This window comes from Seriola aureovittata, chromosome 7 (genome assembly GCF_021018895.1).
Source record: "Seriola aureovittata isolate HTS-2021-v1 ecotype China chromosome 7, ASM2101889v1, whole genome shotgun sequence".
Lineage (NCBI taxonomy): Eukaryota > Metazoa > Chordata > Actinopteri > Carangiformes > Carangidae > Seriola > Seriola aureovittata.
The window spans coordinates 25,627,077-25,650,628 of record NC_079370.1 but is presented as its reverse complement, the minus strand read 5'-3'; the positions used below and the strand labels follow the sequence as shown (position 1 = coordinate 25,650,628).

The following is a 23,552-nucleotide window of genomic DNA, read 5'->3' as shown; positions in this document are numbered from 1 at the left end:
AGGGGTCTCCAACCTTTTTTACTCTGAGAGCTCTTTGTCTTATATTTCTGGTTACATTTATTAACATATAGTATCAAAACACTCAAACTGATCTCCAAACCAAATCAGATCAATAAAATAATTTAACAAGTCATCAAATATCAATATCAAAAACTCACATTCTGTACCAAAAACACCTGAAACTCACATCGGTATCACATCATTTTTGTGTCAAAAATCGGAGTCATGATTCAGTCAGACCAGAACACACAGACATGATAACACCATCGCAAATAAACGTCCATAAATCTGCTTTGAAAAAAAAAAGCAGGGCCCACAGTTTAACTCTCTGTATCCATGGCAACATATTTCCTGTTTGTTGGAAAACTCTTCTGTTACCAGAGGAGTTGTTATCACTGCATGTTGGCAACTGACAGATAATGATTTGGTGTTGAATGACTGTGTATTTTATTTAGTTGCATTTGATGCAGATTTACTGAGTGATTTTGTGTTGCTTAAAGCTTGAACTATGCATCCATGGTTTGTTCAGACTATGTTCTCAGAACCTTTGGGTGAGCTACTCTAAAACAGGGGGTGAGCTACTGGTAGCTCGTGAGCCACCTGTTGAATAAAACTACAGTATCTACTTTAATTTTTCAAAAACTTTGGGGAAAATAAAATGTTTAAATATGGGTCATAATACCGGTGGTAACAATGCTGCTGAAATGCAGCAGTAAACAAGTTCTAAAGTGTCCCACTTCACCTGAAAGTACTGTGCCAGTTTTGTTAACACCTTCAGCAAACGTGGGGCACTGCTCTAACTTCCCTGAAAACTAAAGCTGATATTGTCAATGCTTACTTTGTGATCAGAGACAACATTGCTTTATTAAAATGTAAATAAAATTTGTAATGGCTGGACAATTTACATTTACTTGAATCACTTATTGTTTTTCTTAAGGTCCAGTTCATTTGTCAAGCAACATCCCATGATCACCTGCCAGCCAGTGTCTCTTTGACTTTCAAACATGCACACAATGATGTCACACAAATAAAAGTGATGTTCAGTGGCAGGAGTTTTGTGATGCTAAGATTTTAGGATGAAAAACGATTGTATTGGTTCCAGTAGGTCAAATGGTAAAACAAGACAAAGGTTAAGCCATTCATATTTTCCTTGGATAGTCATGAGTTTGTCCCTACCAAAATTCTGGGAGGACAGAATTGTCCCTACCAATATTTGAGTCAACATGTTCACACAAAGTTTGGAGTGAAGTCACATTAGATAATTCCGATGTTGCCTCCCAGAGGCTGCGTTTCCAAGACAACCAATAAAGGCATGCTAGCATTTAATTGGCTAAAGGGGCAGGGCTATCTGGAGGCTCACGTCGTGTGCAAATATCAGACTTAATGCCAGTGAGGAGGTGGTAATAGGTAGGTAGGTAGTAAACTAACCAGCCATCAGCCACTGTGATTTAAAATGAAAACATATTGGCTACCTAACGTCACCAACCTTACATTATTAACTTATCAGCATGTTACTGATCTAGCTGGTCACGGTGGAGCTGATTTTAAATGTGAAATCGAGGAGGGAAAGGGAAACTGCAGCACTGGCAGGACTACTGAACATAAACATGATGATACAAAAATCAAAAAACATTGTGCGATTTCTCTCTTTTTTCTCTCTCAAGTCATTCCTGAAGTTTACTTTCTTTTAATCTTTGATCTGTTACTGTGTATAGTTTTTTATTTAAATGTAAATACAGATAATACGTTAAAAAATCCTCTTTGTTTTGGAGGGGTTGTTGTGGTTGAGACCAAGCCTTTATAATATCTTGTTTGCGAATTCTGAAATTGTTCAATAAATCATTGCTGTAAAAAAGAAGTCAATTGAGAGAAAGCTCTAGCCAACACCTCTAAAATATCATCATCACTAGAGGGCAGTGCCATACAGACAACTATTTCTGTATGCCTCTGAGACTCATTGTGCCTGGCTTTTCAGCATATACAGTTTTCTGAGCTGCAGCCTATTCGTGATGTTCTGGTTTCTTGCATCTTTAAGCTTGATTGATAATTGCATTTACTCCAAATCACAGTCTTTGAACTGAAAAACATTACAACAGAGTACTATATGGTATCTGTAAGCCTACATACTGTATGTTGGACTCAACAATATAATATCATATTATCTTTGTCCACCTTCACACCACACACCCAGCAGCACTTGAGCTTAAGTTGTATCAACATAGATTCATCACATAACTGTGAAACTTTGAATATATGAATTGGAATCTTCTTTAGGAGTCGTAGTGAATTCTTATGTCAGCTACGAAGAAAGAAACCAAACGAAACGTCGCCGGGGACGTATAAAATCATTTTATAATACATTATATGCTGAACATGTTGTTTCAGTGCAGTTAAATAAACACATGAAGAATATTCACCTTTGTCCACACAGCAGCATTTTCCATTTATAGCATGTAGCATATGGAAAATAAATATTAAGACAAGCTGGTGTGCATGTGTAACGAGATTACTGACTGCAAAATATGATAATATGATGATGGTTTTTCTTCATCATCACCTTGCAGCTGAACACTGCACGGCAGGGCACAGGTCAGAATTTATCTGGACTCAAATGGACTCATGGATCTCTCCATCACACACACACAGACACACACACACAGACACACACACACACACACACACACACACACACACACACATAGCTATAAGAAGATGTTTTGTTCTCTGGTTTAGTCCCTCTCCTTTATCACATCCAGTGTAAATGAAAAGACAGACCATACTGAAAAGTAAGTTTTCTGTACAATCCTCTTATAGAGAACCACAACTTCCTCTATCATATAACTTTTAACCAGATTTTGTTGTTATCTATCTATCTTAGTAAAATTTTATTTTAGCTTATATTATTTTTCTTAGGCTACTTGTATTCTGCCTAGTGTCAGCCAGTTTCAGCCCTTTAGCTGTTCTCTTCGCTCCTGTCTGTGCTCACATATACAGGGTCATTATACAGCTGAATTCACTACAAATCTGTTCTCATTTACACGTTTTTCTGTTTCTGTTGTCAGGCACCGCAATGAGCATGAAACGATCACTCAGACAGAAAGTTGTTTGTTAAGTTGGAGACAGTGTGATTGTACTACCTTGGTGATGTCAAAATAAAGCTCAGAATCAAAGACCACACTCAAATCAAACCCAGCTTGACATGACCGAGACAAGCCATAACATGAGGAACATTGTCTTTGTCAATGCCAGGGGAACATAAAGTCCACATAGCAGCGGAAATTAATATTATACCTAAGGATAATCTGATCCAAAGGAAGCAGATAAATCAGTGGTGTGCCATCAGGGCAAGCAAAGCAAGCAGTGTCTGACCAGTTAAAGCTAAAAATAGACATAAATTAGAAAGAAGTGATATTACATCTGATCTCAGAGCAGCTTTCTGTCCCATAAAGGACCTGATGCTTGTTTGCATTCATCATGTAATGTACTGCCCTCTTGTAGCTTGACTTGCAGCTGTTTGTATCTGTAGCCCCTTTTCCACTGGTCCAAAAAGCTGCTAAGACCCGCTAACATCGGGCTTTTGTTTTGTTTTGTTTTGTTTTGTTTTGTTTTGTTTTGTTTTGTTTTGTTTTGTTTTGTTTTGTTTTGTTTTGTTTTGTTTTGTTTTGTTTTGTTTGGAAACTAAACGTACACATTAAGCGTTAAGAGGCAGCAGTTGTAGCAAGGAAACGAGCAAATTGCACTAATTTATCATCTCTGTGCAAAAACCGCTGTAAGTTGGAGAGGTTTGAGACAGAAGCAGAGGGTTAGCTAGTTAGTTAGCAGTTAGCAGTACAGCTGTGATGTGGAGCCTAATGTCTTGTATCTCACTGTATTTACAAAGTGGTGGAGAAATTGCTCACATATCTCAGTGGATGCTTCCAAATGGTGGCTGGGAGGAGGATTAATCACTGAGTTGATAGCGTGGAATAAAACTGGGGTTGTCACAGCTACTAGCAATCAAACTGGAAAAATGGAAATGCTTAGCTTCTTTAACTGTAGACTGACAGGCCAACATCAAGCTTTTTGGGATATTAAGAGACACCTTGAGTTTGTCTTTCTTCTACTAAGGCTCAGCTCTCCAACAAATTTTAATGATCTTATCCTCTACATCAGCTGTATCAAGCTGGATTCACTCTTACCCTTAAGAGGAGAACACATTTGATTAAAAAAAACCAAGGGTGTTCATTCCACAGGAAATGAGAAAGCCCAGCAGCTCAAATAAAATCCCCCTTAACTTCTACCTTTCGGCCATCAGAAGCATTCTTTCATTTTCCCTCACAGTTTGGTTCTCATTTGCGTATTTCCTCTTGACCATAGGCCTTTCCTTTGGGAACTGCTGCTGAACCATTAACAGCAGGGACAGGATGCAAAAGGGCTCTCACACTAATCAGTCTCTTATGTAGAAGCTTTAGGGAAGGCATTACAGGGTCCCTCAAGTGCAATGCAAATTACTCTCCTGAATTCTTACTTAACAGTCTCTCAAATAGTCTGCTGACAAATTGACTTTAAAATATTCTGCTCTAAAACTGGCAGACATATTTCCAATTTTGGTTGTTTCCTTGTACACCAGCCTGTTTATTCATATTCGTTGCATACATTATATTACTAATTCATCTTTAAAATAGAACCCCTAATAGTAGGAAAAACACAGGTGTAAATATTAAAATGAATGATGTGCAGGCTACCTGACTGTCATGATAAATAAATATAAGTTGCTCTAAACTACAGGGCTCTGCTGTTTAAGGAAATTACTGAATCTTTAAAAGAAAAGACAAAACAAGCATACCCAGTGCCAGGCAGTCAGACGGCAAGAAAGGGGGTGAAATGTGGAGAGGTGATGCAAATAAAGTCAACTGACTTCACATCACAATATTTACAACTTAGAATACATTTATTAGAAACCCTCTTGATTGTTTCAATCTGTGGTCCCTTACAGACAACGGGTGTCCCTCATTTCTTAGCACAAAAGGTTGCAACCCTAGTTGTAACACAAAAAACTGACAACAGACTGACCCGTTACGCTGGTGACGTGGGGATGGGGCTGGACTCTCCGGCGGTGGTGTCAGACAGGAGGATGCCGTCTAAACTACAGACCATCCTGGGCAACACCTCCTACCCACTCCATGGTGTGCTGATCAAGCGCCACAGTCATTCCTGCCTGTGGCCATCAACCTGTACAACTTGTTCCTCAGAGTGTCTGACATCAAATCATCATTTATTTGTTGAAGTATCCTTGGTTGAGATACCCCACATTGCCCCTGATGGCTGTTCCATCAGTGTGTGACTGTGCATAAAAGTGTGATGTATGAATGTGAGTGAGTGGGTGAATGTGGTAAGTGTTGTAAAGCGCTTTGAGTGGTCAGTAAGACTAGAAAAGTGCTACGTAAGTGCAAGTCCATTTACCATAACTACCATGGCAACGACATTTTAAGCATGTCTTGTGTAAACAAACAGTTGTGGTTGCTTCGGTTCTGCCTTATCATTTTGCGCAAGAGTCCGATCCTGAACCTGAGAACTCGATCCACCTTCACAAGCTGTGAAGGTGACCCCGTTCGGCCACATTAAGTGTGAATTATGGAAATAACCGTTGTGAAAATGAAGTGTCTAACTGTGTACGGTTTTTGAAGCAGTCCTCCTTGAAGTGTGGGCTCACATTAGAATGTTTGGAATGGTTGGAAAAAGTAAAGTAGATTTATGCAGGCATTTGAGAACACGGTGTCTGTGGCATGGCTACAAAACTAAAGAAAACTCTTCTTTACAACTTGTTATGGGATGTGCCTTGTGTGAGTGCGTGTCCAGCTTGCAGGTGGGCAGCACATGTTGACGTCAATAGGATCAGGAAGTAATGTCTGGACCCCAATGAGGCATTTCATACAAAGGAGAAAATGAGGTTTTTACCCTGACACAGTGATCCTTGTCACTCTGTAGATCGTTCACATGCACAAAAACCTATATAACACACTATAAATGAGGGAAAAGGGTCCCCTTTAATGACCTTGCCTATAATCAGTGCCAGGGGGGAGCGTTCATTTTCAAAACTGGGACTATAGACTGAGATCCACTATGGGCCAAAACAGACCGAATCAACTGTCTCTGATGTCTGTTGAAAGTGACATCGTGAATAAAATGGACTTAACCAACCTCACCAAGGACTTCTCTTTCAAAAAAAAAACCATGAGGAAAAACTTCTGTAGGGAGGAATATGTATTTAGAATTATGCTGCTGTTGCATTGCTATTGTTTTTATCTGCTGCGGCTGTGTTTCTTAGATTTTTTTGGCTTGTTTTATTGCACAGCAGTTCAATTTGTGTGTCTTTAAGGACATTGTGATTTTGCCTCACTAAAGCAGGGCGTTCAAGCCCTTGTTCTATAGCACTGCTGTTCATAGTAAAGACTGTCTCAGTTTGTGTGTGTGTGTGTGTGTATGTCAGTGCGCCCCAAGCAGTGCTGTGGATGAACGCATTCAATGTTAATATTTTTAGTGAATGCTGAACTGAACGAACCAGTTTACAAATGATGAACGTGAGCGTTTACGACAGTTTTAGCTCACGTTTTACACAGTTTCACGGCACCTCCACAGACACGGCCCAGCATGGCTGGTGCTAGCTCTTCAGCCGCAACAGACGCATCTACTACTGCTGAAGCTGAAGTTTGTTCGAGCATTTGAAGCAGTTTTATGAACAAACTAGTGAAGACTCAGATGGATTATATTTATATATGGATTTTAAATATAACTCATGTCTGTAGTTCTTCAGTGGTGTACAATAATTCATTTAGTTTGGGAGTGGCAATGATTTGGCGCTGGTGATGGATGGGTAGAAGGAGGTTCTATTGAAAAAGAATATCGGCCTATTTATTTAAAAAAAAAACAAAAACAGAATAAATGAATGTGAACTAGTTCATTTTCATCTGTATGAACTGAACTTTGAACTCATTTTTTTTAGTTGTGAACTGGCACGACACTGGCCCCAAGTGTGTGTGTGTGTGTGTGTGTGTGTGTGTGTGTGTGTGGGTGTGTGTGTGAGCTGTGCTTTTGTATCCCATGTGTGATTATTAGGCCTGATGTTGACTGTGTTGTGTTCTGCAGTTGGATGAAGAGGCAGAGGACAGGACTGGGTGTCTGATTCCTTACTCATCTGTTGCAACAGAAAAAGATCATGAGCTGTGTGTGTGTGTGTTTGCTGGGTTTGCCACCCCTCCGGTCATGTTGGAAAAGGCTTTTTTTTTTTCCTTTTTTTTGTAACTCTCTGTAATGATAAATGACCAGCCTGAAATAACAAAATGAAATTATAATAACTGTTCATTCAAACAGGGCAGTTACTATAAATGATGTTCCAGCCCTCAAAGTTCAATATGAAGAATTAAAAATAAATGTGTCATTAGGAATACAATTTATAACGAGACTAGGTCAAAACCTAGTGTATGTCTGGACTGCCTATGGTCAAATCCTAATTTTATAACTGTGACATCATCTGACAAAGTCACCAAACACGTAAACACAGCTGTATTTACTGTTAAATGTTCACTCAGAGAGAAAGTTAGAAGAGGCAGTCTATCTTTTTGTTTAAGTTATTTTTTTCAGGCCTTTGCCTGAGAGAGAGAGAGAGAGAGAGAGAGAGAGAGAGAGAGAGAGAGAGAGAGAGAGAGGACGACACGCAGCAAATAGCCGCTGGACCTGAACCCGGTCATGGAGTGAGCCCACATGGCATACGCTCCACCAGGTGAGCCACCACCGGACAGATTATCTTTCTTATTTTGTCTCTCACACAGCTCACAGCCTCCCACCCACAGTAGTTTAGACTTTATTGTGACGACCCCTGGGGTCCTCTTGGGGGTTTGGGATCGTTTCTCTGACCTGTCTCTTTGTTTGCAGCTGATTAGTATATCACCTGTGGTATAACACCTGTGGCATTTGTTTCAGAGTATATAAGTCCTGTCTGCCAACTAATCTCTCTCTGCTCCTCTCCACGGGAGCATCTTCTGGATTTGGTTGTGTCTTAGTTTAAGGCTTATGTTTAGTTCTGCACTTTACAACACTTGAACTCACATACCTCACTCATGCACATGACACACTACTGATTTTCAACACCTCATACTCAGAACATTTAATTTGAGTCTCCCAATTTGGTTTAATAAAAATATCTTTTTATTAATCTTCATCTCCCTATTGTTGTAGTCTCTTGAGCCAGGGTCATATTATTATTTAGTTCAACTCCAGAATGTAACAGACTGGTAGGTCTTTATGTCTAACTCCCTCTACATACCCGTGGCAACAACAGAAATACAAAAAAGAGCAAAGTGTATTCAGGACGAAGTCACGACTGAGTTCTGTTTTTGGCTCCCTCGAGGGGAGGCATGCTAGCATTAGCCTTTTATCTTCAGGACAAAACTCAAGAAAACTTAAGTAAGTGAATTCAAATCTTTACATGACTGGCATTAGACGCGTCAGATATTACATAGAACAAACTACAGCAATTTGGATGTAGATGTGTTTCATTAGGCAGGTCAGGAAACTGGACATTATTTATAACAAAGCTGCGAATTTGCAGGAAAATAAAATAATGATGTTTAGGGAGAAAAAAAAAGTTCTTAGAGCTGTTGAAAAGATGTAAATATATCATTTACATATAAATCTGTGAATTATTTAATTCAAAGGTGAGACCAACTAAATGCATCTGATATAGAAGGAGGAAAAACATGGTTTGTAACTAGTGGAGCAGAAGTATGCTGTACCTGTTTGAAATACACACTCAGTTTGATTATGTTACAGAAGAGTTTTCCCATTATCATAACAATCATTAACCAACAACAGACACTCACCCTAATTTAGATTCAAACAAATTCAAGCTTAATTATTGTGGGGTTTTTTTTTTATTGTTATTGTATTGTGAAGAAAACAAAACATAACAAAGCAAACAAATAAGAGACAGGGACATTATGAGCAGAAATACTTGTCAGTAGAAACTGAATTGAAGTCATTGGAGGTCAAGGCCTCACAATGTTAAAGAGAGAAACCCAACAGTCCCACTATGAGCAAGCACTTGGCGACAGGGGAGAGGAAAAACTCCCTTTTAACAGGTGGAAACCTCTGACAGAACCGGACTCAGGGTGGGCGGCCATCTGCCTCGACCGGTTGGGTTGAGAGGAGAAATGAAGAGAGAGAAGGAAGAAACAGTGTGGCTGGTGGCTGGTGTGTGTGTGTATGTGTGTGTCATCATGGTAAAATGCAGTCCTGGAGACACCAGGAACAACCACGGAGGTGGCTATGAGTATTTTGGCAGGTGTCTGTCTGTCTGTCTGTGGACAGATTTCATCATCACTATAAGTGCCACAAGTGTTGCAAGATATAAAATCTGTCCACGGACAGACGGACATATAGACACCTGTACTCAAAACCGCCTCTGTGGTAGTTCCTCCTACAGTCGGTGTCGCCAGGACCGCATTCAGCCACAACGACACACACACACACACACACACACACACACACACACACACATACACACACACACACACACAAACACACACACAAACAATACCAGCACCACTGTTGTAGCTGATATTAATTCAAATTCAGTTTTTAGTGTAATAGCATATTTCTGCCCTTAAAAAAAGTTGTCCTGTCCAATGGGGAGGGGGGGTGGTAGCGGGTACAGTGGAGGGATGGTGGAGGAATAGCGTTTCACTTCCTTCCACCTGCTCTTTTTCGTGCTGTTCCAGGTTTTGGTTCTCTGGAAGTGTCAATTTGGTAAAGGGGAGGATAGACTCCAGCACTGTATGATACGTCAACATGCACAAGTCCGTCTTGATTGGCTGACGTCGTGATCATGGGACGATCCAGTCTCTCCCACAGCTTCTGTTTGATGCAACGTCCGAGCTGTATAGAGTATGGACGGACACGCCCACTCTTGTATCTGTGAGGAGTGGGGGAAAGAGAAATGAAAATCATATACGTGATACGAAGTTGAAAAATGACATCATGATGATGTGATTGAAAGAGTCATGGTTTTTGACACCAACATACTTCAACATATCGTCTACCACTTCATGGTAGATCCGCTGGTACTCTTCCACTGAGTGATGGTGTATCTTCACTGGAACGTCTTTGTTTACATCAGCGGAGCTTTGTTGGTTATCAGCGTTGAAGGCCCGGGGTCTGGGGGTGACACCGGAGACCGCCGGCAGGTCGGCAGGTGAAATAGCGGACCGAAGCCTCTTAGCCAAATTCATCTCCCCAAGAGGTTCAGCAGAAGGTCTGGAAGGACCGGGCACGGGGGTCCGTTTCCTCTTCTGGGGAAGGCTGGCAGCAGTAGCAGAGTGCTGCGGTGTCGTGGTGAAATCTTGCACCTGGGGGAAGGTCAGCAGCACATGAGAGGATGTCAAGCTCTGAAAGACTTTGAAAAACTTTTGCAATCTCGCAGGAGAAAAATCTACATCAGATGAGCCTCAGAGGACCACTGTCAAATTAAAAAAACCTTCATCGATTCTGTCCTTTTAACCTCCTTTTAATGATCTCAAAAGTTGCTCTACATACAGATGATCAAAGAGAGTGAAAGATTTGGTCTCAGTCCAAATGTCAAACCTGGTTGTTTGTGCAGCGTGGACGCTTGTTGCAGGATCTGTGTCTCCCTGCAGCGTGTTGCACATGTGGAGACATCATTCTCCTCCGACAGTAGTTGTGGTCTGTCAGGTGGATGGGCACGACACACTGCAACAATACACACGCGTTAGAACGAGGCTCTATAAGTTCATGAAGAGCAAGTCCTGCATTCAAACCTCTGACTGAAGTTAAAGTACAGAAGTATTTTCAGCTAAATGTAGTTACATGATCAAAGGTAAATGTATCTATGATGCAGCCGAGTTCATCAGTATTGATGCATAAATAGATAAAACAATATTAATTTAATGCTGTAGTTAGTAAATAGTGAGCTCATTTTAAATCCCTTACAGGTCTGATGGAAAGTTTATCTTTATAAATCAATCATAGTTTATACGTTGATCAAATGTTTTGGACATGAAAGTAAAGAGAAACCATAGCAGTCAAATAAAAGTCATGGAGAATAAAGTGCAATACTGGGATGTAGTGGAATAGTATACAGTATCAGAAAAGAGAAATACTGAATTCAACTAAACTACCTCAACACTGTACTCAAGCACAGTAGTTGTAAGCGTATTCATTTACTTTCCAGTGTTGGTTTTTTAGCCACTGGTTACAACAAACCTTCAGTTTTACCTGTTGTCCTTGTGTTTCCATGTCAGCTCAGTGAAGAGACTGATGGCAACAGAGAGCAATTGTATTTAGCAGCTGAAGCTCAACTTGAAAACTTGAAATTCTGATGAAGTTGTTGAAGTTGTTGAAGTCGAGGTATCGCAGATGTTGACGGTTTGTTTTGACCAAGCACAGGAGCACTACTCTGTTCAGGTAACTTGGTGTAAGTGAAGAGTTTTAAGGTTCTAACCAAGATGAACTTCATGATCTCAGAGTTCTACAGTTATGATGTAACTACTGAACATTCTCATTATTTGTTCTAGATCATCAAGGTTCTAACAGAGTTCTCAGTGGCATTCTACAACTGCCATGTGATTCATTCTGAACATTCATGAAGTTATGGTGAAATGAGAGAATATTAACATTATATTTTTGTTTAAGAAGTTCAAGCACTGAGAAACACCAACATGAACATGGAAGAATAAAAAGACACGTTTCCTGGTCTGACCCCCAATCAGTATCTTTTATTACTATGTACCCATCTAACAAATCACAATCACAGCTGACTGTTTAACAGCAATTCAGCTTTTCAAAATGATATCTAAAGCACCTTTTAATGAAGAGGTCTGTACGATTCATCTGAAAAGTAGATCATATGCAGTTACGAAGTTGAAGTCCATGAATAACCTTAATTGGAACAAAGTTAAGCAGCAAACAGTTGCCAAAAACTGAAAAAAAAAAACTGAAAAAAAAAAGAAAACAGTGCACTGAACAAAAATATAAACGCAGCACTTTTGTTTTTAGTCCCATTTTCCACGAGTTTAAATAAAAGACCTAAAACTTAATCTAAGTCTAGGTGGATGGATTATCTTGATAAAGGAGAAATGCTCACTAACATGGATTTTAACACATTTGTCAGCCTTCTATGTGTTTTTTGGAAAGAGATGTTTTATTGCAGCTCATGAAAAATGGGAGTAAAAACAAAAGTGTTATTCTATTTTTGTTCAGTGTAAATGAAGCCTTGAAGTTGAATGCAAACAAATTCCTGCAGGTGCCATAGCTTTTCTCGATCATTTCCAAACCTCCTGCTTGTACAAAGGCAGAGTTGGAGCAAACTGTGTTGTGGTGTATTATTAGGACAGAACTGTACTGCAGGAAGTAGTGCTGTATATTGCTGTCAGAATAGTGAGAACATTTACATTTACTCATTTGGCAGATGCTTTTATTCAACTTCCAAGTGAGGGGCGAAACTACTAAGTGCTACATCTATTTAATAGAAAAAGACAAGTAACAAAGGAGGGCAGGCTGGTTGGTGAGGGGTTCATCCTACAGCAAGATAATGAGAAAAAAGAGCCAGACTGTGCTTCACACCGTCTCCAGACTTCAACCACATCAAGACGGTTGGGGATGAATTGGACAGAAAGTGAAAACAAATCAACCTGGAAGTGAAACACACAGTGTCGGGACGAACCCATCTCAGAGATATTTGATTTCGGTTGCAGAAAGTGTCCTGGTTTGCTCTGACGGGACTCTTTCTGTTGACTCTTTGTTTGGACTTTGTTAGACTATTTATGTTTTGAACATTTTATTCATTTCCTGTTTTATTTTGTGATCACTTCCCTCGTGTGTCTCATGTTAGTTTGTCTGTTTTACTCTGTGTGTGTTTGTGATGTTTCCCTAGTGTCTCTTGCTCGTGTTCTCCCAGTATATCGTTTTTTTTGTTTAGCCTTTGTTAAGTTTCCCGTTTGTCGTGCTCCTGTGTTCCCAGTGTTTTTTGGATACTTCCTGTAAGTGACTTAAAACACCCTTTCTTCCACCCACTCACTTGTTTGTCCGAGTCTGGGTCCAGTTAACCCTAAACCTGACAGACAGAACATTACAAGTGTCTGACTGCTGGATCAGTCAAAACATTTTGATTAAGATTCCATGATTCCTTGTTTTTTTCAAATCTCCAAATGTTTATTTGTTCATGTTCCCATTTCAGAAACACTCAGACATTCAATTATGTAAATTCAAATAACAGCTGGACGAAATGAGGTGTCGTAGTGGCTGGTAGTGATTACAGTTAATGATTCTGCAGAACCAGTTTCCAATCTGTCCGGCAGCTGTTGGATGGATTATTGGATGTTGGATCTTATTTTCCACATTTGGACCAGGAAACGTGTAATATCATGTGGTATGATTAATTTAATTAACAGCATGTCGCAAAATGTCTTGTCTAGACAGAGAGAAATAAAAAAAAAAAAGAAATGAGAGAGAGGCAGCGAGAGGTCAGCGTACTGACTGTCCTTGCACTGATATCATTAATGGACATACTGACAAACAAGAAAAACACAGAAATGGACTAAATAACATGCGTGGCAGCCTTGGTGAGGCAGCCTTTCAAGGCTACAACAACAGTTCCCTGTCTCGCCCCCGTAAACACAATCCACTGCCTAAAACACTCCTGAAAGACAGGCTCACTGAAGCTCTTATATCAGTGCCTTTTGTTTGGACGCTCAGTTGTAAAATAATGAGAAGAAAAGACGAATCATCTTCTAAAAGGACTCTAAACAAGACGGGTGTTTAGCAGCCGGCAGCGGAGAGGGAGGAACAAGTAAGGCTTTCACATGATTCTTCATTTAATTCAAGCTTTTATTTTTGCAATGTCCAATTAGGGATTCGGCAGGGTAATTAAATGTTGATGTGTTTTGTCTATGGATACATTTTGTAGAAGTGTATTACTCACATAGCTGTGAATAACACACGGCCAAAGTTGTGAGTTTTTAAAGCCTAACGAAGTCATATAACAGTAGTTAATAATGTTCAGTTCAGTGGGTCTTTCAGGGACAAGAAACCAGTGAAAGTTACATTAGAAGGTAATGCTCAGGAACCTTTTTACCCAACAGTACAAGCAGAGAGTGACGGGTGAGGCCTGCGGCTGTGTGTTCTGAAAAGACAGCAGGCAGGGGTTGGACAGGGATGACATTCAGCCGACCTGTAACGAGAGCTCTGTCCATTATCATTCCTGCTCCCACTTTGTGCACTTCTGGCTGATTCATCTGGCTTTGATCAATTTGATGGTTGCTCACTGTTGAGGGACGCTTCTTCCATTGTCCCCGCTCACTTAAGCATCAGCTCTAAAAGGAATCGTAATAAATTTCAAGGAAACTGGAGCGAAATAGACACTCTCTTTAATACTCCCCCCGAGTGCTGAAAATAATTATAATCATGTTTCTGCGACGCCCCCCCCACCCTCATCACAGATACTTTTGCAGCCTCACTGGACTCCAGCTGTGTGTGTGAACACACACTCTCACCTTTTTACAGCTAGTGACATTTACTGGTCTCATCAAACCTGCTGTTGAGGCCCAAGGATAACTGTTAAGTGCTACTGCTGTGCATAACAAAGCCCAGGTCTTTGTCTTCCTCAATATCCAGTGTGGGAGGACAGATCATCTCATTATGAGGAACATCCAAATAGCATAACACCATGTCAGTCTGTGTAAAGCCAGCTGTTTGATCTTCAGAAACCAGTCGGGTAATGAAGGGAGAGAAATACAGAAATGTTTCATAAGAGAGGATTAAGGCAGATAACATGGTTTTGGAAGTGGGCACAGAGAGAGAGACAGAGAGAGAGAGAGAGAGAGAGAGAGAGAAAGAGAGAGAGAGGCCTGTAGAGTAGAGTAGAAAGAAAATGTTTGCATAAGTAGCTCGGGTGATGAGGGCCTCTTTGAGATCTATCAGAGTAGATTTGTCTCAACATTCATTTCCACAAATACAAAAAAATACATTTGTAAACTCACGGAAATATCTTGCAAATATAAAACGGATCTGCAAATACACACATTCAACAAATAAAAACATATCTGTGAATACATTAAATGAATTGACTAATAAATGAAAAGCATTCGTGAATATCTTCCTATCATTTACAACTTTCAATCAGACATTTGTGAATCAGTTTTCTGTCTGTGAAGAGAAGAAGCATTTGCGGATCTCAGTTCTACATATTGTGGATTTGCATTTTACACACAGAGTTTTGAAACAAACTCCCCGGCAGTCTGAACGAAAATCCACTTGTATCACTGGGCCACTTTCGAAAAAACGTGCGATCGCACGCTGACAACGCTATTTCCGCTTTTCAAAGTAAGAGCACACAGTCTTCCATGAGCTTTTTTTCCCCCCAAAATAATGATTGAAATAAGATATTCACAAATGCTTTTCATTTATTTGTAAAATTAACAGAATGTATTCACAGATATATTTTTGTTTACAGAATTTGTGTATTTGCAGATCTGCTTTATATTTATGAGTTTCCAATTTTTTTTTTTGTAGTTGTAGGTGTTTTATATTCACAGATTACACATTTACACACAGACTGTCAATCTGTGAGACAAATCTACCTCTGCAGAGATCATATGTATTCCATGGCCAAAATTTTGTGAATGCCCAGTTGGGTTAGGACACCTCTGTGCATATATTAGTTTTGATGTGTGGTGGCACATGTCTGGGCGAAGGTCCAACAAAGGGGAATCTTGATGCTGCCATGTAAAATTATATTTTAGATAATTGTGGCATCAGTTTTGGGGGAGGCGCTCTCCGCTCTGCAACTTAAGAGAACAAATGCAAATACTCACAACACAATGGAAGTGTTTCCAGCGGGCACAAAAAAAGTGCTGAGGGAGGAGGAGTTTGGAGTCCAACCCGGGGCCCTTTGCGCCCTATCATCCTCTCTCTCTTTCTCTCCCCCTCCCTGATTTTCCTTATTGTCTCTTGCTCTCTCTCTCTCTCTCTCTGTTTAAATTAAATAAAATAACTTAAAAAGTCAAACGTGAAGAACTTTTTGTTGTTCAATGCTTTTACTGTCATGATAACGCAAGGCATTGAACAACAAATGCATCCCGACCAGGTTCGTCCCCTGGAAACACTTCTGTTGTGAGTATTTGCAGCACCTCTTGTCAAACTGATATGTTTTCTTGTTTGTGTTTTGTCTATATGTTTTCATAAGCTGCAGTGCATTGAGCTCTTTGGGTCACCGTACAACACCCCAATTTGAACAATAATATACTTGACTTTGTACCAGTAGTTTGTGAAGGCTTCTTTCCCATTCAAACAATGCCTCTGAGCACAAAGACAGCTCCATAACAGTTTGGTTTGAAAAGACTTAACCCCTACAACCCCACCCAACACCTTTGAGGTGAACTGGAAGACTGAGGCCTTGGTGCTGGACCTCACTTCTTCTTCTGTTGTGGCAGAATGGAAGCAAAAACCCTGCAGCCAGGATCTAACATGTGGTAGGAAACCTGAACCCAAAAGAGTGGAGGCTGTTACAGTAGCAGATTAATGCCCATGACTTTGGAATGAGATGATCCGTTACTGTATGGGGTGTGTAATGAGCTGCTGTCCACATACTTTTGGCCGTACAGTGTGGTTTCCTATGACTCTCGGTGTGTGAGTGAGTGTGGTCATTTCTCTATTTCTGTGACAGTTCAGAGGAGGGAGTTGTGGCAGCAAGAAGCTTTTTAAGGAGTAAAAACAGAAGATTTGCAACTTCTTTGTTAAGACAATTTGTTGCTTTTCGGCTCCCGTTTGATCCCCTGATGTTTCCCTGTCCTCAACATTTATTACTGATTTTCCAATAACACAAACATTGAGTCAGCCGGGAGATTTAAATGAAATTGTAATGATCCCTGAGGCTAAACTTACCACTGCAGCAGGAGAAGATACACATAGAATGAGAGTGTGATCAGCGCATACAGAGCAGACTGGAGGTTAGAAGAGAAAGTGCAGTAATGAATAACAAGCTGTTCAGTTTAATGGATAAGTGGATGAAAGAGCACAGCTGGAATATGTTTATGTAGAGGAGTGGGGTTGCTGATGATGACTGCCTGAAGTCACAGAAATCATCATCATGAAGATGCTTTTTATTTCTTGACAACAGGAAAGATAAATGACAGAAAAACTCTGCAGGGGTTCTCCTCAGAGTGTTGAGTCAATTCTATCTCCTTAATTAATCAATAACGTGGCACGTCACTGCAACATTTTCCCTGAAGCTTTATCTGACCTTAAGATGATGAGAAATGAATATTGATCATGTGTCGAGGTGGAAATATGAACACACACACACACACACACACACACACACACACAGAGGCACGCCAAGCATAACAAGATGATTATTTCCTGAACTGTTTACACCATCACTGGACAAGTTCGCTCTGTCATTATGTTGTCAATAAATCCCCGCATGACTGTAAAGATTAAAACGTCACAGACGACAGTATGAACAGGCATCACACAGTTTTATCTCCAGGGCTCCAGGGCTGGCAGTAGTGGTCGGTTGGCCACCGCTTTGGACCAGGCTGAAACATCACTGACAGATATTGTATGGATTACCATGCACTTTGATACAGACATTATTCCTGACAGCATGAATAAGTAATATCCCTTCAGGTTAGTGAGTTTATGACCAGATATTTACAAAACTAATGTCATTCCCATCAGCCGCAGCTGTATTTCGCGTTAGTGCTAATTAGCAAATGTTAATTTGCTGTCATTATGGGTTGCCACCTGTGATGTGTGAAAAACCGGGACACTCGGAGGGGGTGGGAGGGGGGTTGGATACATTATATTTTTTTTGGGCATTTATTTGTCAGGACAGTAGAGACTGACAGAAAATGCAGGGACACAGAGCTGGGGAACGACATCCAGCAAAGAGTTCAGCCAGGCAGGAGCTGAACCAGGAAATTGCATGCTGAGGGTGTCTGCGCCCACTGCGCATGCGCCCAAACCAACCCGCCCAATTCACGGGGTCATGGATGTGGTGGCAGTCGCTAGGTAATAAAGCGAACACAGGATTGGACATAACTAGGAAGAAAACAGAAAAGCAGTAGAAGGAAAAAAATGAGGTTTTACTTGAAAGTATGAAATTCTAAATTAGAAGTGCATTTTCACAAAAAACAGGACAATTCATGTCCTGGGAAAGAATATTGATTTTGCGGGAGAGTCGCTCAAAAAAGAGAACAATCCCAAGACGACCGAGCCAGGTGGCAACCCTACGTATGTGTCATGCTAAACTAAGACAAACATCCCCTGCATTAACATTGTCATGTTACATTAGTTCACATTTAGCTCAATGCACTGCTACCTAAGTGCAGCCTTACAGAGCCACTTGCATAGCTGTAGACTCAGTGTACGACCTGCATCTGCTGCTCTCCAGGTGAGCTCACAAAGCAGTGGTATGTCGGCACATGTCAGACTGTAACGCCGCTTCATCACTGTCCTGTTTCCCAGCTTGACTCACATCAGCTCTCCGGGAGAGCAAGAATTTTTCACCTGCACTCCTACAGTGAGAGGACATGACTGAGCCTGTTTCTGTTTTAATTCAAGATTATAAATGATATTAATATAAATAGTTCGACTTTGACTTCGACAGCATTGAGGGATAGACTGATGTATTTTTTCCTTAGCTGAACCTTATCCTGACGCAAGATTTTTAAAATGTCAGTTTCTTGCCAAACTACTTTATGAATGTGTTGTTTTTTCAATTTAGCCACAAAATACAGCAGTATGTTCCTGCAGTGGTGGAGGCTGCATTACTAGGACTTTTTCACACTAGCGCCAACTAGAGGATAGGAGTGCTGGAGGCTGATTTCACAGCCGCAGATTACTATTTCACTTTTTACTTAATATAGAAGATTTTATTATTCTGCAAACATATAGTCTACTTTGTGATTGACAAAGCAAAGAGGGATGAGAGGATTTCGGATAAAAGCTCAGTGCAATTATTATAATTATCGTCAGTCTGCAGCCTGGCAGGAATTCTGACTCATCGCCCAGATCACAGAGTATTTCTTTCATTTTAATTATGATGATCAGAAAATATTCTTTTTAAAATGTGTTTCAGGTGGAACTAAACTTTTTGTTGAAGGAGAGAATACTCAGATAAGATCTGGGTGAAAGGTCACACTACCTTCACTGTGCCAGAATTTCCCCCCAAAATAAGACATTTCTGGTACAAAACAAAACCTGATACTGCCTTTATACTGACCTGCTACACTTACTTGCCGTCTAACCTAAAGGAAACTTAAACATATGGTTCCTGTATCTGACTGGCCTCTGCACTGGAGAAACTATTCAGCACTGACCTTTATACATAACCTGCAACGCTTTATTTTGAAGAAGAAAAAAAAAAATTCATCCTAAACGAGAAATAAATGTTATAAATATGTTATAGAATGTATTCAGTTTAACTTTCTGATACATGTAGACACTCTGTTACAACTCTAATGTTTTAAAACAAATGATGAGAAAACTGTTTGAAGATTAATGCTTATTTTTCGTGTTTTATAATTTCAAGCAGAAAGCGAGTTCTCAGGTTTAAAAGGTTCTATTTGCATTTGACCTGTTTAAAAAAAAAAAATACAAATTTACAAATTTGATAGGATTTTGATTTTGAATACATTTAGGGTATCTGTCATTTTCATGTATGGAAGAGACCTGGTCCACATATCACTTTTGCTATTTGGAATGCAGAAACTGAAAGCAGGAAGCTGAAACTGAAACTTAAGCTCAAATATCTCAGATCGAACCGTTTAACAGTGTAGTCATTTGATTTTTGTTGCTTTTGTCGACACAAACGGAAGAAATCATCTTGCTGAAATGTCAGCATGTGTTTTCAAATTGATGAAGATGTTTTCTGAATTTCTTTGTGTCTTGTCCATTTGCATGTGTTTTCTTATGTTGCGGTGCTTCGGGCTGTCAGGGCCACCGTAGATAATATTTCTTTGGTGAACATCTGGAGGAAGATGTATGTGATTACTGATATTAATCCTTAACATGGAAGACAACCAACTGAAAGTAGCATTAATGTTACATCCACAATCAGTGCTTGACCATGTTAGGTGAATTCTTGGTGGATTGTAGATGAATTTTCTCCAGTTTTTTCTTCAGATAACATGTTTTGCTCAGTAGCTGTGATTATGCAGATGTGTGTGGGTAGTTGCAGACTCTGCATTCAAACATGAATAATTCATTTGTCATTTTCAAAGGTTACCTCTGATTCAATTTTCATTATACAAAATAGGTTGCCAATGAATCATTTTCCTCATGGATAATCAAAATGTATTACTGAGGCTGAATCTTGACCCAACCTTAAGCATGAGCTCAACAAACGTTTAAATGATATTAAACTATAAAACCTCATGTGAGGCTGGTAAGTGGTTATTAACATGTGGCAAACTCCAGATCACAATACTGATGTCTAGGCAGTTGTAGTTTCCATGTTAATCAGCTTTTCAATCTATACAGAACACCGTGGTTGGGAACTATGAACGCTACCTCACTGACCCAGTCGGACTGCCCAGATGTGAAAGTCCCCGTCTCTCTCTTCTTCACCATTGGATTAGCGAGCCTGGCTGAGAACTTCCTGGTTGTAGTGGCTGTCATACGGAACAGGAACCTTCATTCGCCCATGTACTGCTTCATCTGCAGCCTGGCAGCTTTCAACACTATCGCCAGCCTCACCAAAACCTGGGAGAACCTGATGATTGTGTTTGCTGATGTGGGACAGCTGGAGAAGAGAGGTTTCTCTGAGACCAAGCTGGACGATGTGATGGACTCCCTGCTGTGTATGTCTTTCATTGGCTCCATTTTCAGTTTCCTGGCTATTGCTGTGGACCGGTATGTATGTAATGTATGTACGTATGTATGTATGTGTGTATGTATCTATTTATGTATGTGTGTGTGTGTGTGTGTGTGTGTGTATGTGTGTATGTATGTGTGTATGTATGTTTGTGTGTGTGTATGTGTGTATGTATGTATTTATGTATGTGTGTGTGTGTGTGTGTATGTGTGTATGTATGTGTGTATGTATGTGTGTGTGTATGTGTGTATGTATGTATGTATGTGTGTATGTATGTATGTATGTGTGTGTGTGTGTGTGTGTGTATGTGTGTATGTGTATGTATGTATTTATGTATGTGTGTGTGTGTGTGTGTGTATGTGTGTATGTATGTGTGTATGTATGTTTGTGTGTGTGTATGTGTGTATGTATGTGTGTATGTGTGTATGTGTGTATGTGTGTATGTGTTTATGTATGTATGTGTTTATGTGTGTATGTGTGTATGTATGTATGTATGTGTGTATGTATGTATGTATGTGTGTGTGTGTGTGTGTGTGTATGTGTGTATGTGTGTATGTATGTATTTATGTATGTGTGTGTGTGTGTGTGTGTGTATGTGTGTATGTATGTGTGTATGTATGTTTGTGTGTGTGTATGTGTGTATGTATGTGTGTATGTGTGTATGTGTGTATGTGTGTATGTGTTTATGTATGTATGTGTTTATGTGTGTATGTGTGTATGTGTTATGTATGTATGTGTGTATGTATGTGTGTATGTGTGTATGTATGTGTGTATGTGTGTATGTGTGTATGTGTGTATGTGTTTATGTATGTATGTGTGTATGTGTGTATGTGTTTATGTATGTATGTGTGTATGTGTGTATGTGTATGTGTTTATGTATGTATGTGTATGTGTGTGTGTATGTGTGTATGTATGTGTGTATGTATGTTTGTGTGTGTGTATGTGTGTATGTATGTGTGTATGTGTGTATGTGTGTATGTGTGTATGTGTTTATGTATGTATGTGTGTATGTGTGTATGTGTTTATGTATGTATGTGTGTATGTGTGTATGTGTGTATGTGTTTATGTATGTATGTGTGTATGTGTGTATGTGTGTATGTGTGTATGTGTGTATGTATGTATGCATATATCCATTGTAACTCCATTGTAAGGGAAAAGGAAAGCAGAATCATGTGGGCATACTTCAGGCTGTAAACAAAGAGTTGAGTGATGGATTTATTTGATCTGATTGCTGATCTGATCAATAACAAGTTCCTCTGCTCATATTTAAATTCAAAGCATCAGGTCTCTATAACTCTGGAGACTGTTCACCTGTAGTCTGTGCAGCAGATTATTATGACTCATGTTACATTTTGTTGCTAGGCGACATCTAGTACTTGTAGTAATCAAAGGGGAGCAAAGGGAAAAGTGCGGTGACGTCAACCAGTCCTCCAACCTGAACAACCACACAGGTATTTTTTTTCAAACCTTTGATACGACCCATAGGAGCATCTCACAGACTGTGCTGACAGTTTACTATCATCACGTCATGGCTTTGTTAGGTAGAGGAAAAGATCGTGATTTGGGTTGAAATAAGTACTTCCTCTCTTTAAACTACATCACCACACCTTTCCCTTTGCGCCTGTCATAATTACTACCACCACTAGATGTTGCCTAGCAACAAAACGTAACTATTGGTCATAACAACCAGCTGCATAGATGGACTCAAAAGAAACTCAGTGTACTAATTATGATTTGAAAAGATGAAAAGTGTTTTCATTTACAGTTACATCACCATCTTCCATGCACTGCGGTATCACAACATCATGACAATGCGGCGCACCAGGACCATCTTGGGTGTCATCTGGACAACATGTGGGGTGTCAGCCATACTCATGGTGAGGTTCTTTCATTCCAAGTTCATCATGATCTGCTTTGTCGTCTTCTTCGTTGTCTCCTTGGCGATTATCTGCTTCCTCTATGTGTACATGTTCATGCTGGCACGCATCCATGCCAGGAAGATCGCAGCTCTGCCCACCAGCGGCGGGAGGAAGTGTCGGCACCGGCGGCGGTGGGGCAGCAGCATGAGAGGGGCCCTTACTCTCACCATCCTGTTTGGGGCGTTTGTGGTATGTTGGGCGCCGTTCTTCCTCCACCTCATCATCATCATGGTGTGCCCCACGAACCCGTACTGCGAGTGTTATCGATCGCTGTTCCAGCTGCACATGGTGCTGCTGATGAGCCACGCCCTTATCGACCCGGCCATCTACGCCTTCCGCAGCCCCGAGCTCAGACAAACCTTCAGGAAGATGCTGCTTGGTTCAAATTGGAAACAGTGCTCATAGAGGAAGCCTGTTTACGTGTTATTGTATCCACGGAAAGCACGCAGTGGCTCATTACCTGCAGAATGCTTCACCTTCACTGGATTGCATATATTTACACCCGGGGGTCAACAACACATAGACTTCTGCTGCTGGTGAGCAGCTGTGGTTGCTCAAGGGCATCATCAGGGAACAGTTCAGTTTCTTCCTTCACTTTTCCCTGCATGGGATTTGACACAGACATAAAGGCTACTGCCACCAGTACCTTTGGTTCCTTAGTGTTTGACTGAGCATGTGTGACTGTTCTGAATGCACCTCTGCAAAAGCGAGTGTTTGTATGTATGTTTTTGTCATTAGATAACTGCCATCTGTCCATCCTCCCC

General features: G+C 40.3%; 2 protein-coding genes across 2 annotated transcripts; one reads left to right on the top strand and one right to left on the bottom strand.

Moving 5' to 3' along the window:
- Nucleotides 1-9,717: 9,717 nt before the first annotated feature.
- On the bottom strand, nucleotides 9,718-11,289 carry LOC130172130 (uncharacterized). Its single transcript, XM_056380573.1, has 4 exons — nucleotides 11,269-11,289; nucleotides 10,618-10,743; nucleotides 10,060-10,382; nucleotides 9,718-9,949 (listed from the first exon to the last, which is right to left on the bottom strand). Exons 1-4 carry the CDS (start codon nucleotides 11,287-11,289, stop codon nucleotides 9,718-9,720), a joined length of 702 nt encoding a protein of 233 aa, XP_056236548.1.
- A 2,398-nt stretch (nucleotides 11,290-13,687) lies between these two features.
- Nucleotides 13,688-23,544, top strand: mc2r (melanocortin 2 receptor). Its single transcript, XM_056381838.1, has 3 exons — nucleotides 13,688-13,840; nucleotides 20,536-20,907; nucleotides 22,635-23,544. The coding sequence occupies exons 2-3, from the start codon at nucleotides 20,555-20,557 to the stop codon at nucleotides 23,191-23,193; spliced, it is 912 nt and encodes a 303-aa protein (XP_056237813.1). The 5' UTR covers nucleotides 13,688-13,840; nucleotides 20,536-20,554; the 3' UTR covers nucleotides 23,194-23,544.
- Nucleotides 23,545-23,552: the final 8 nt, after the last annotated feature.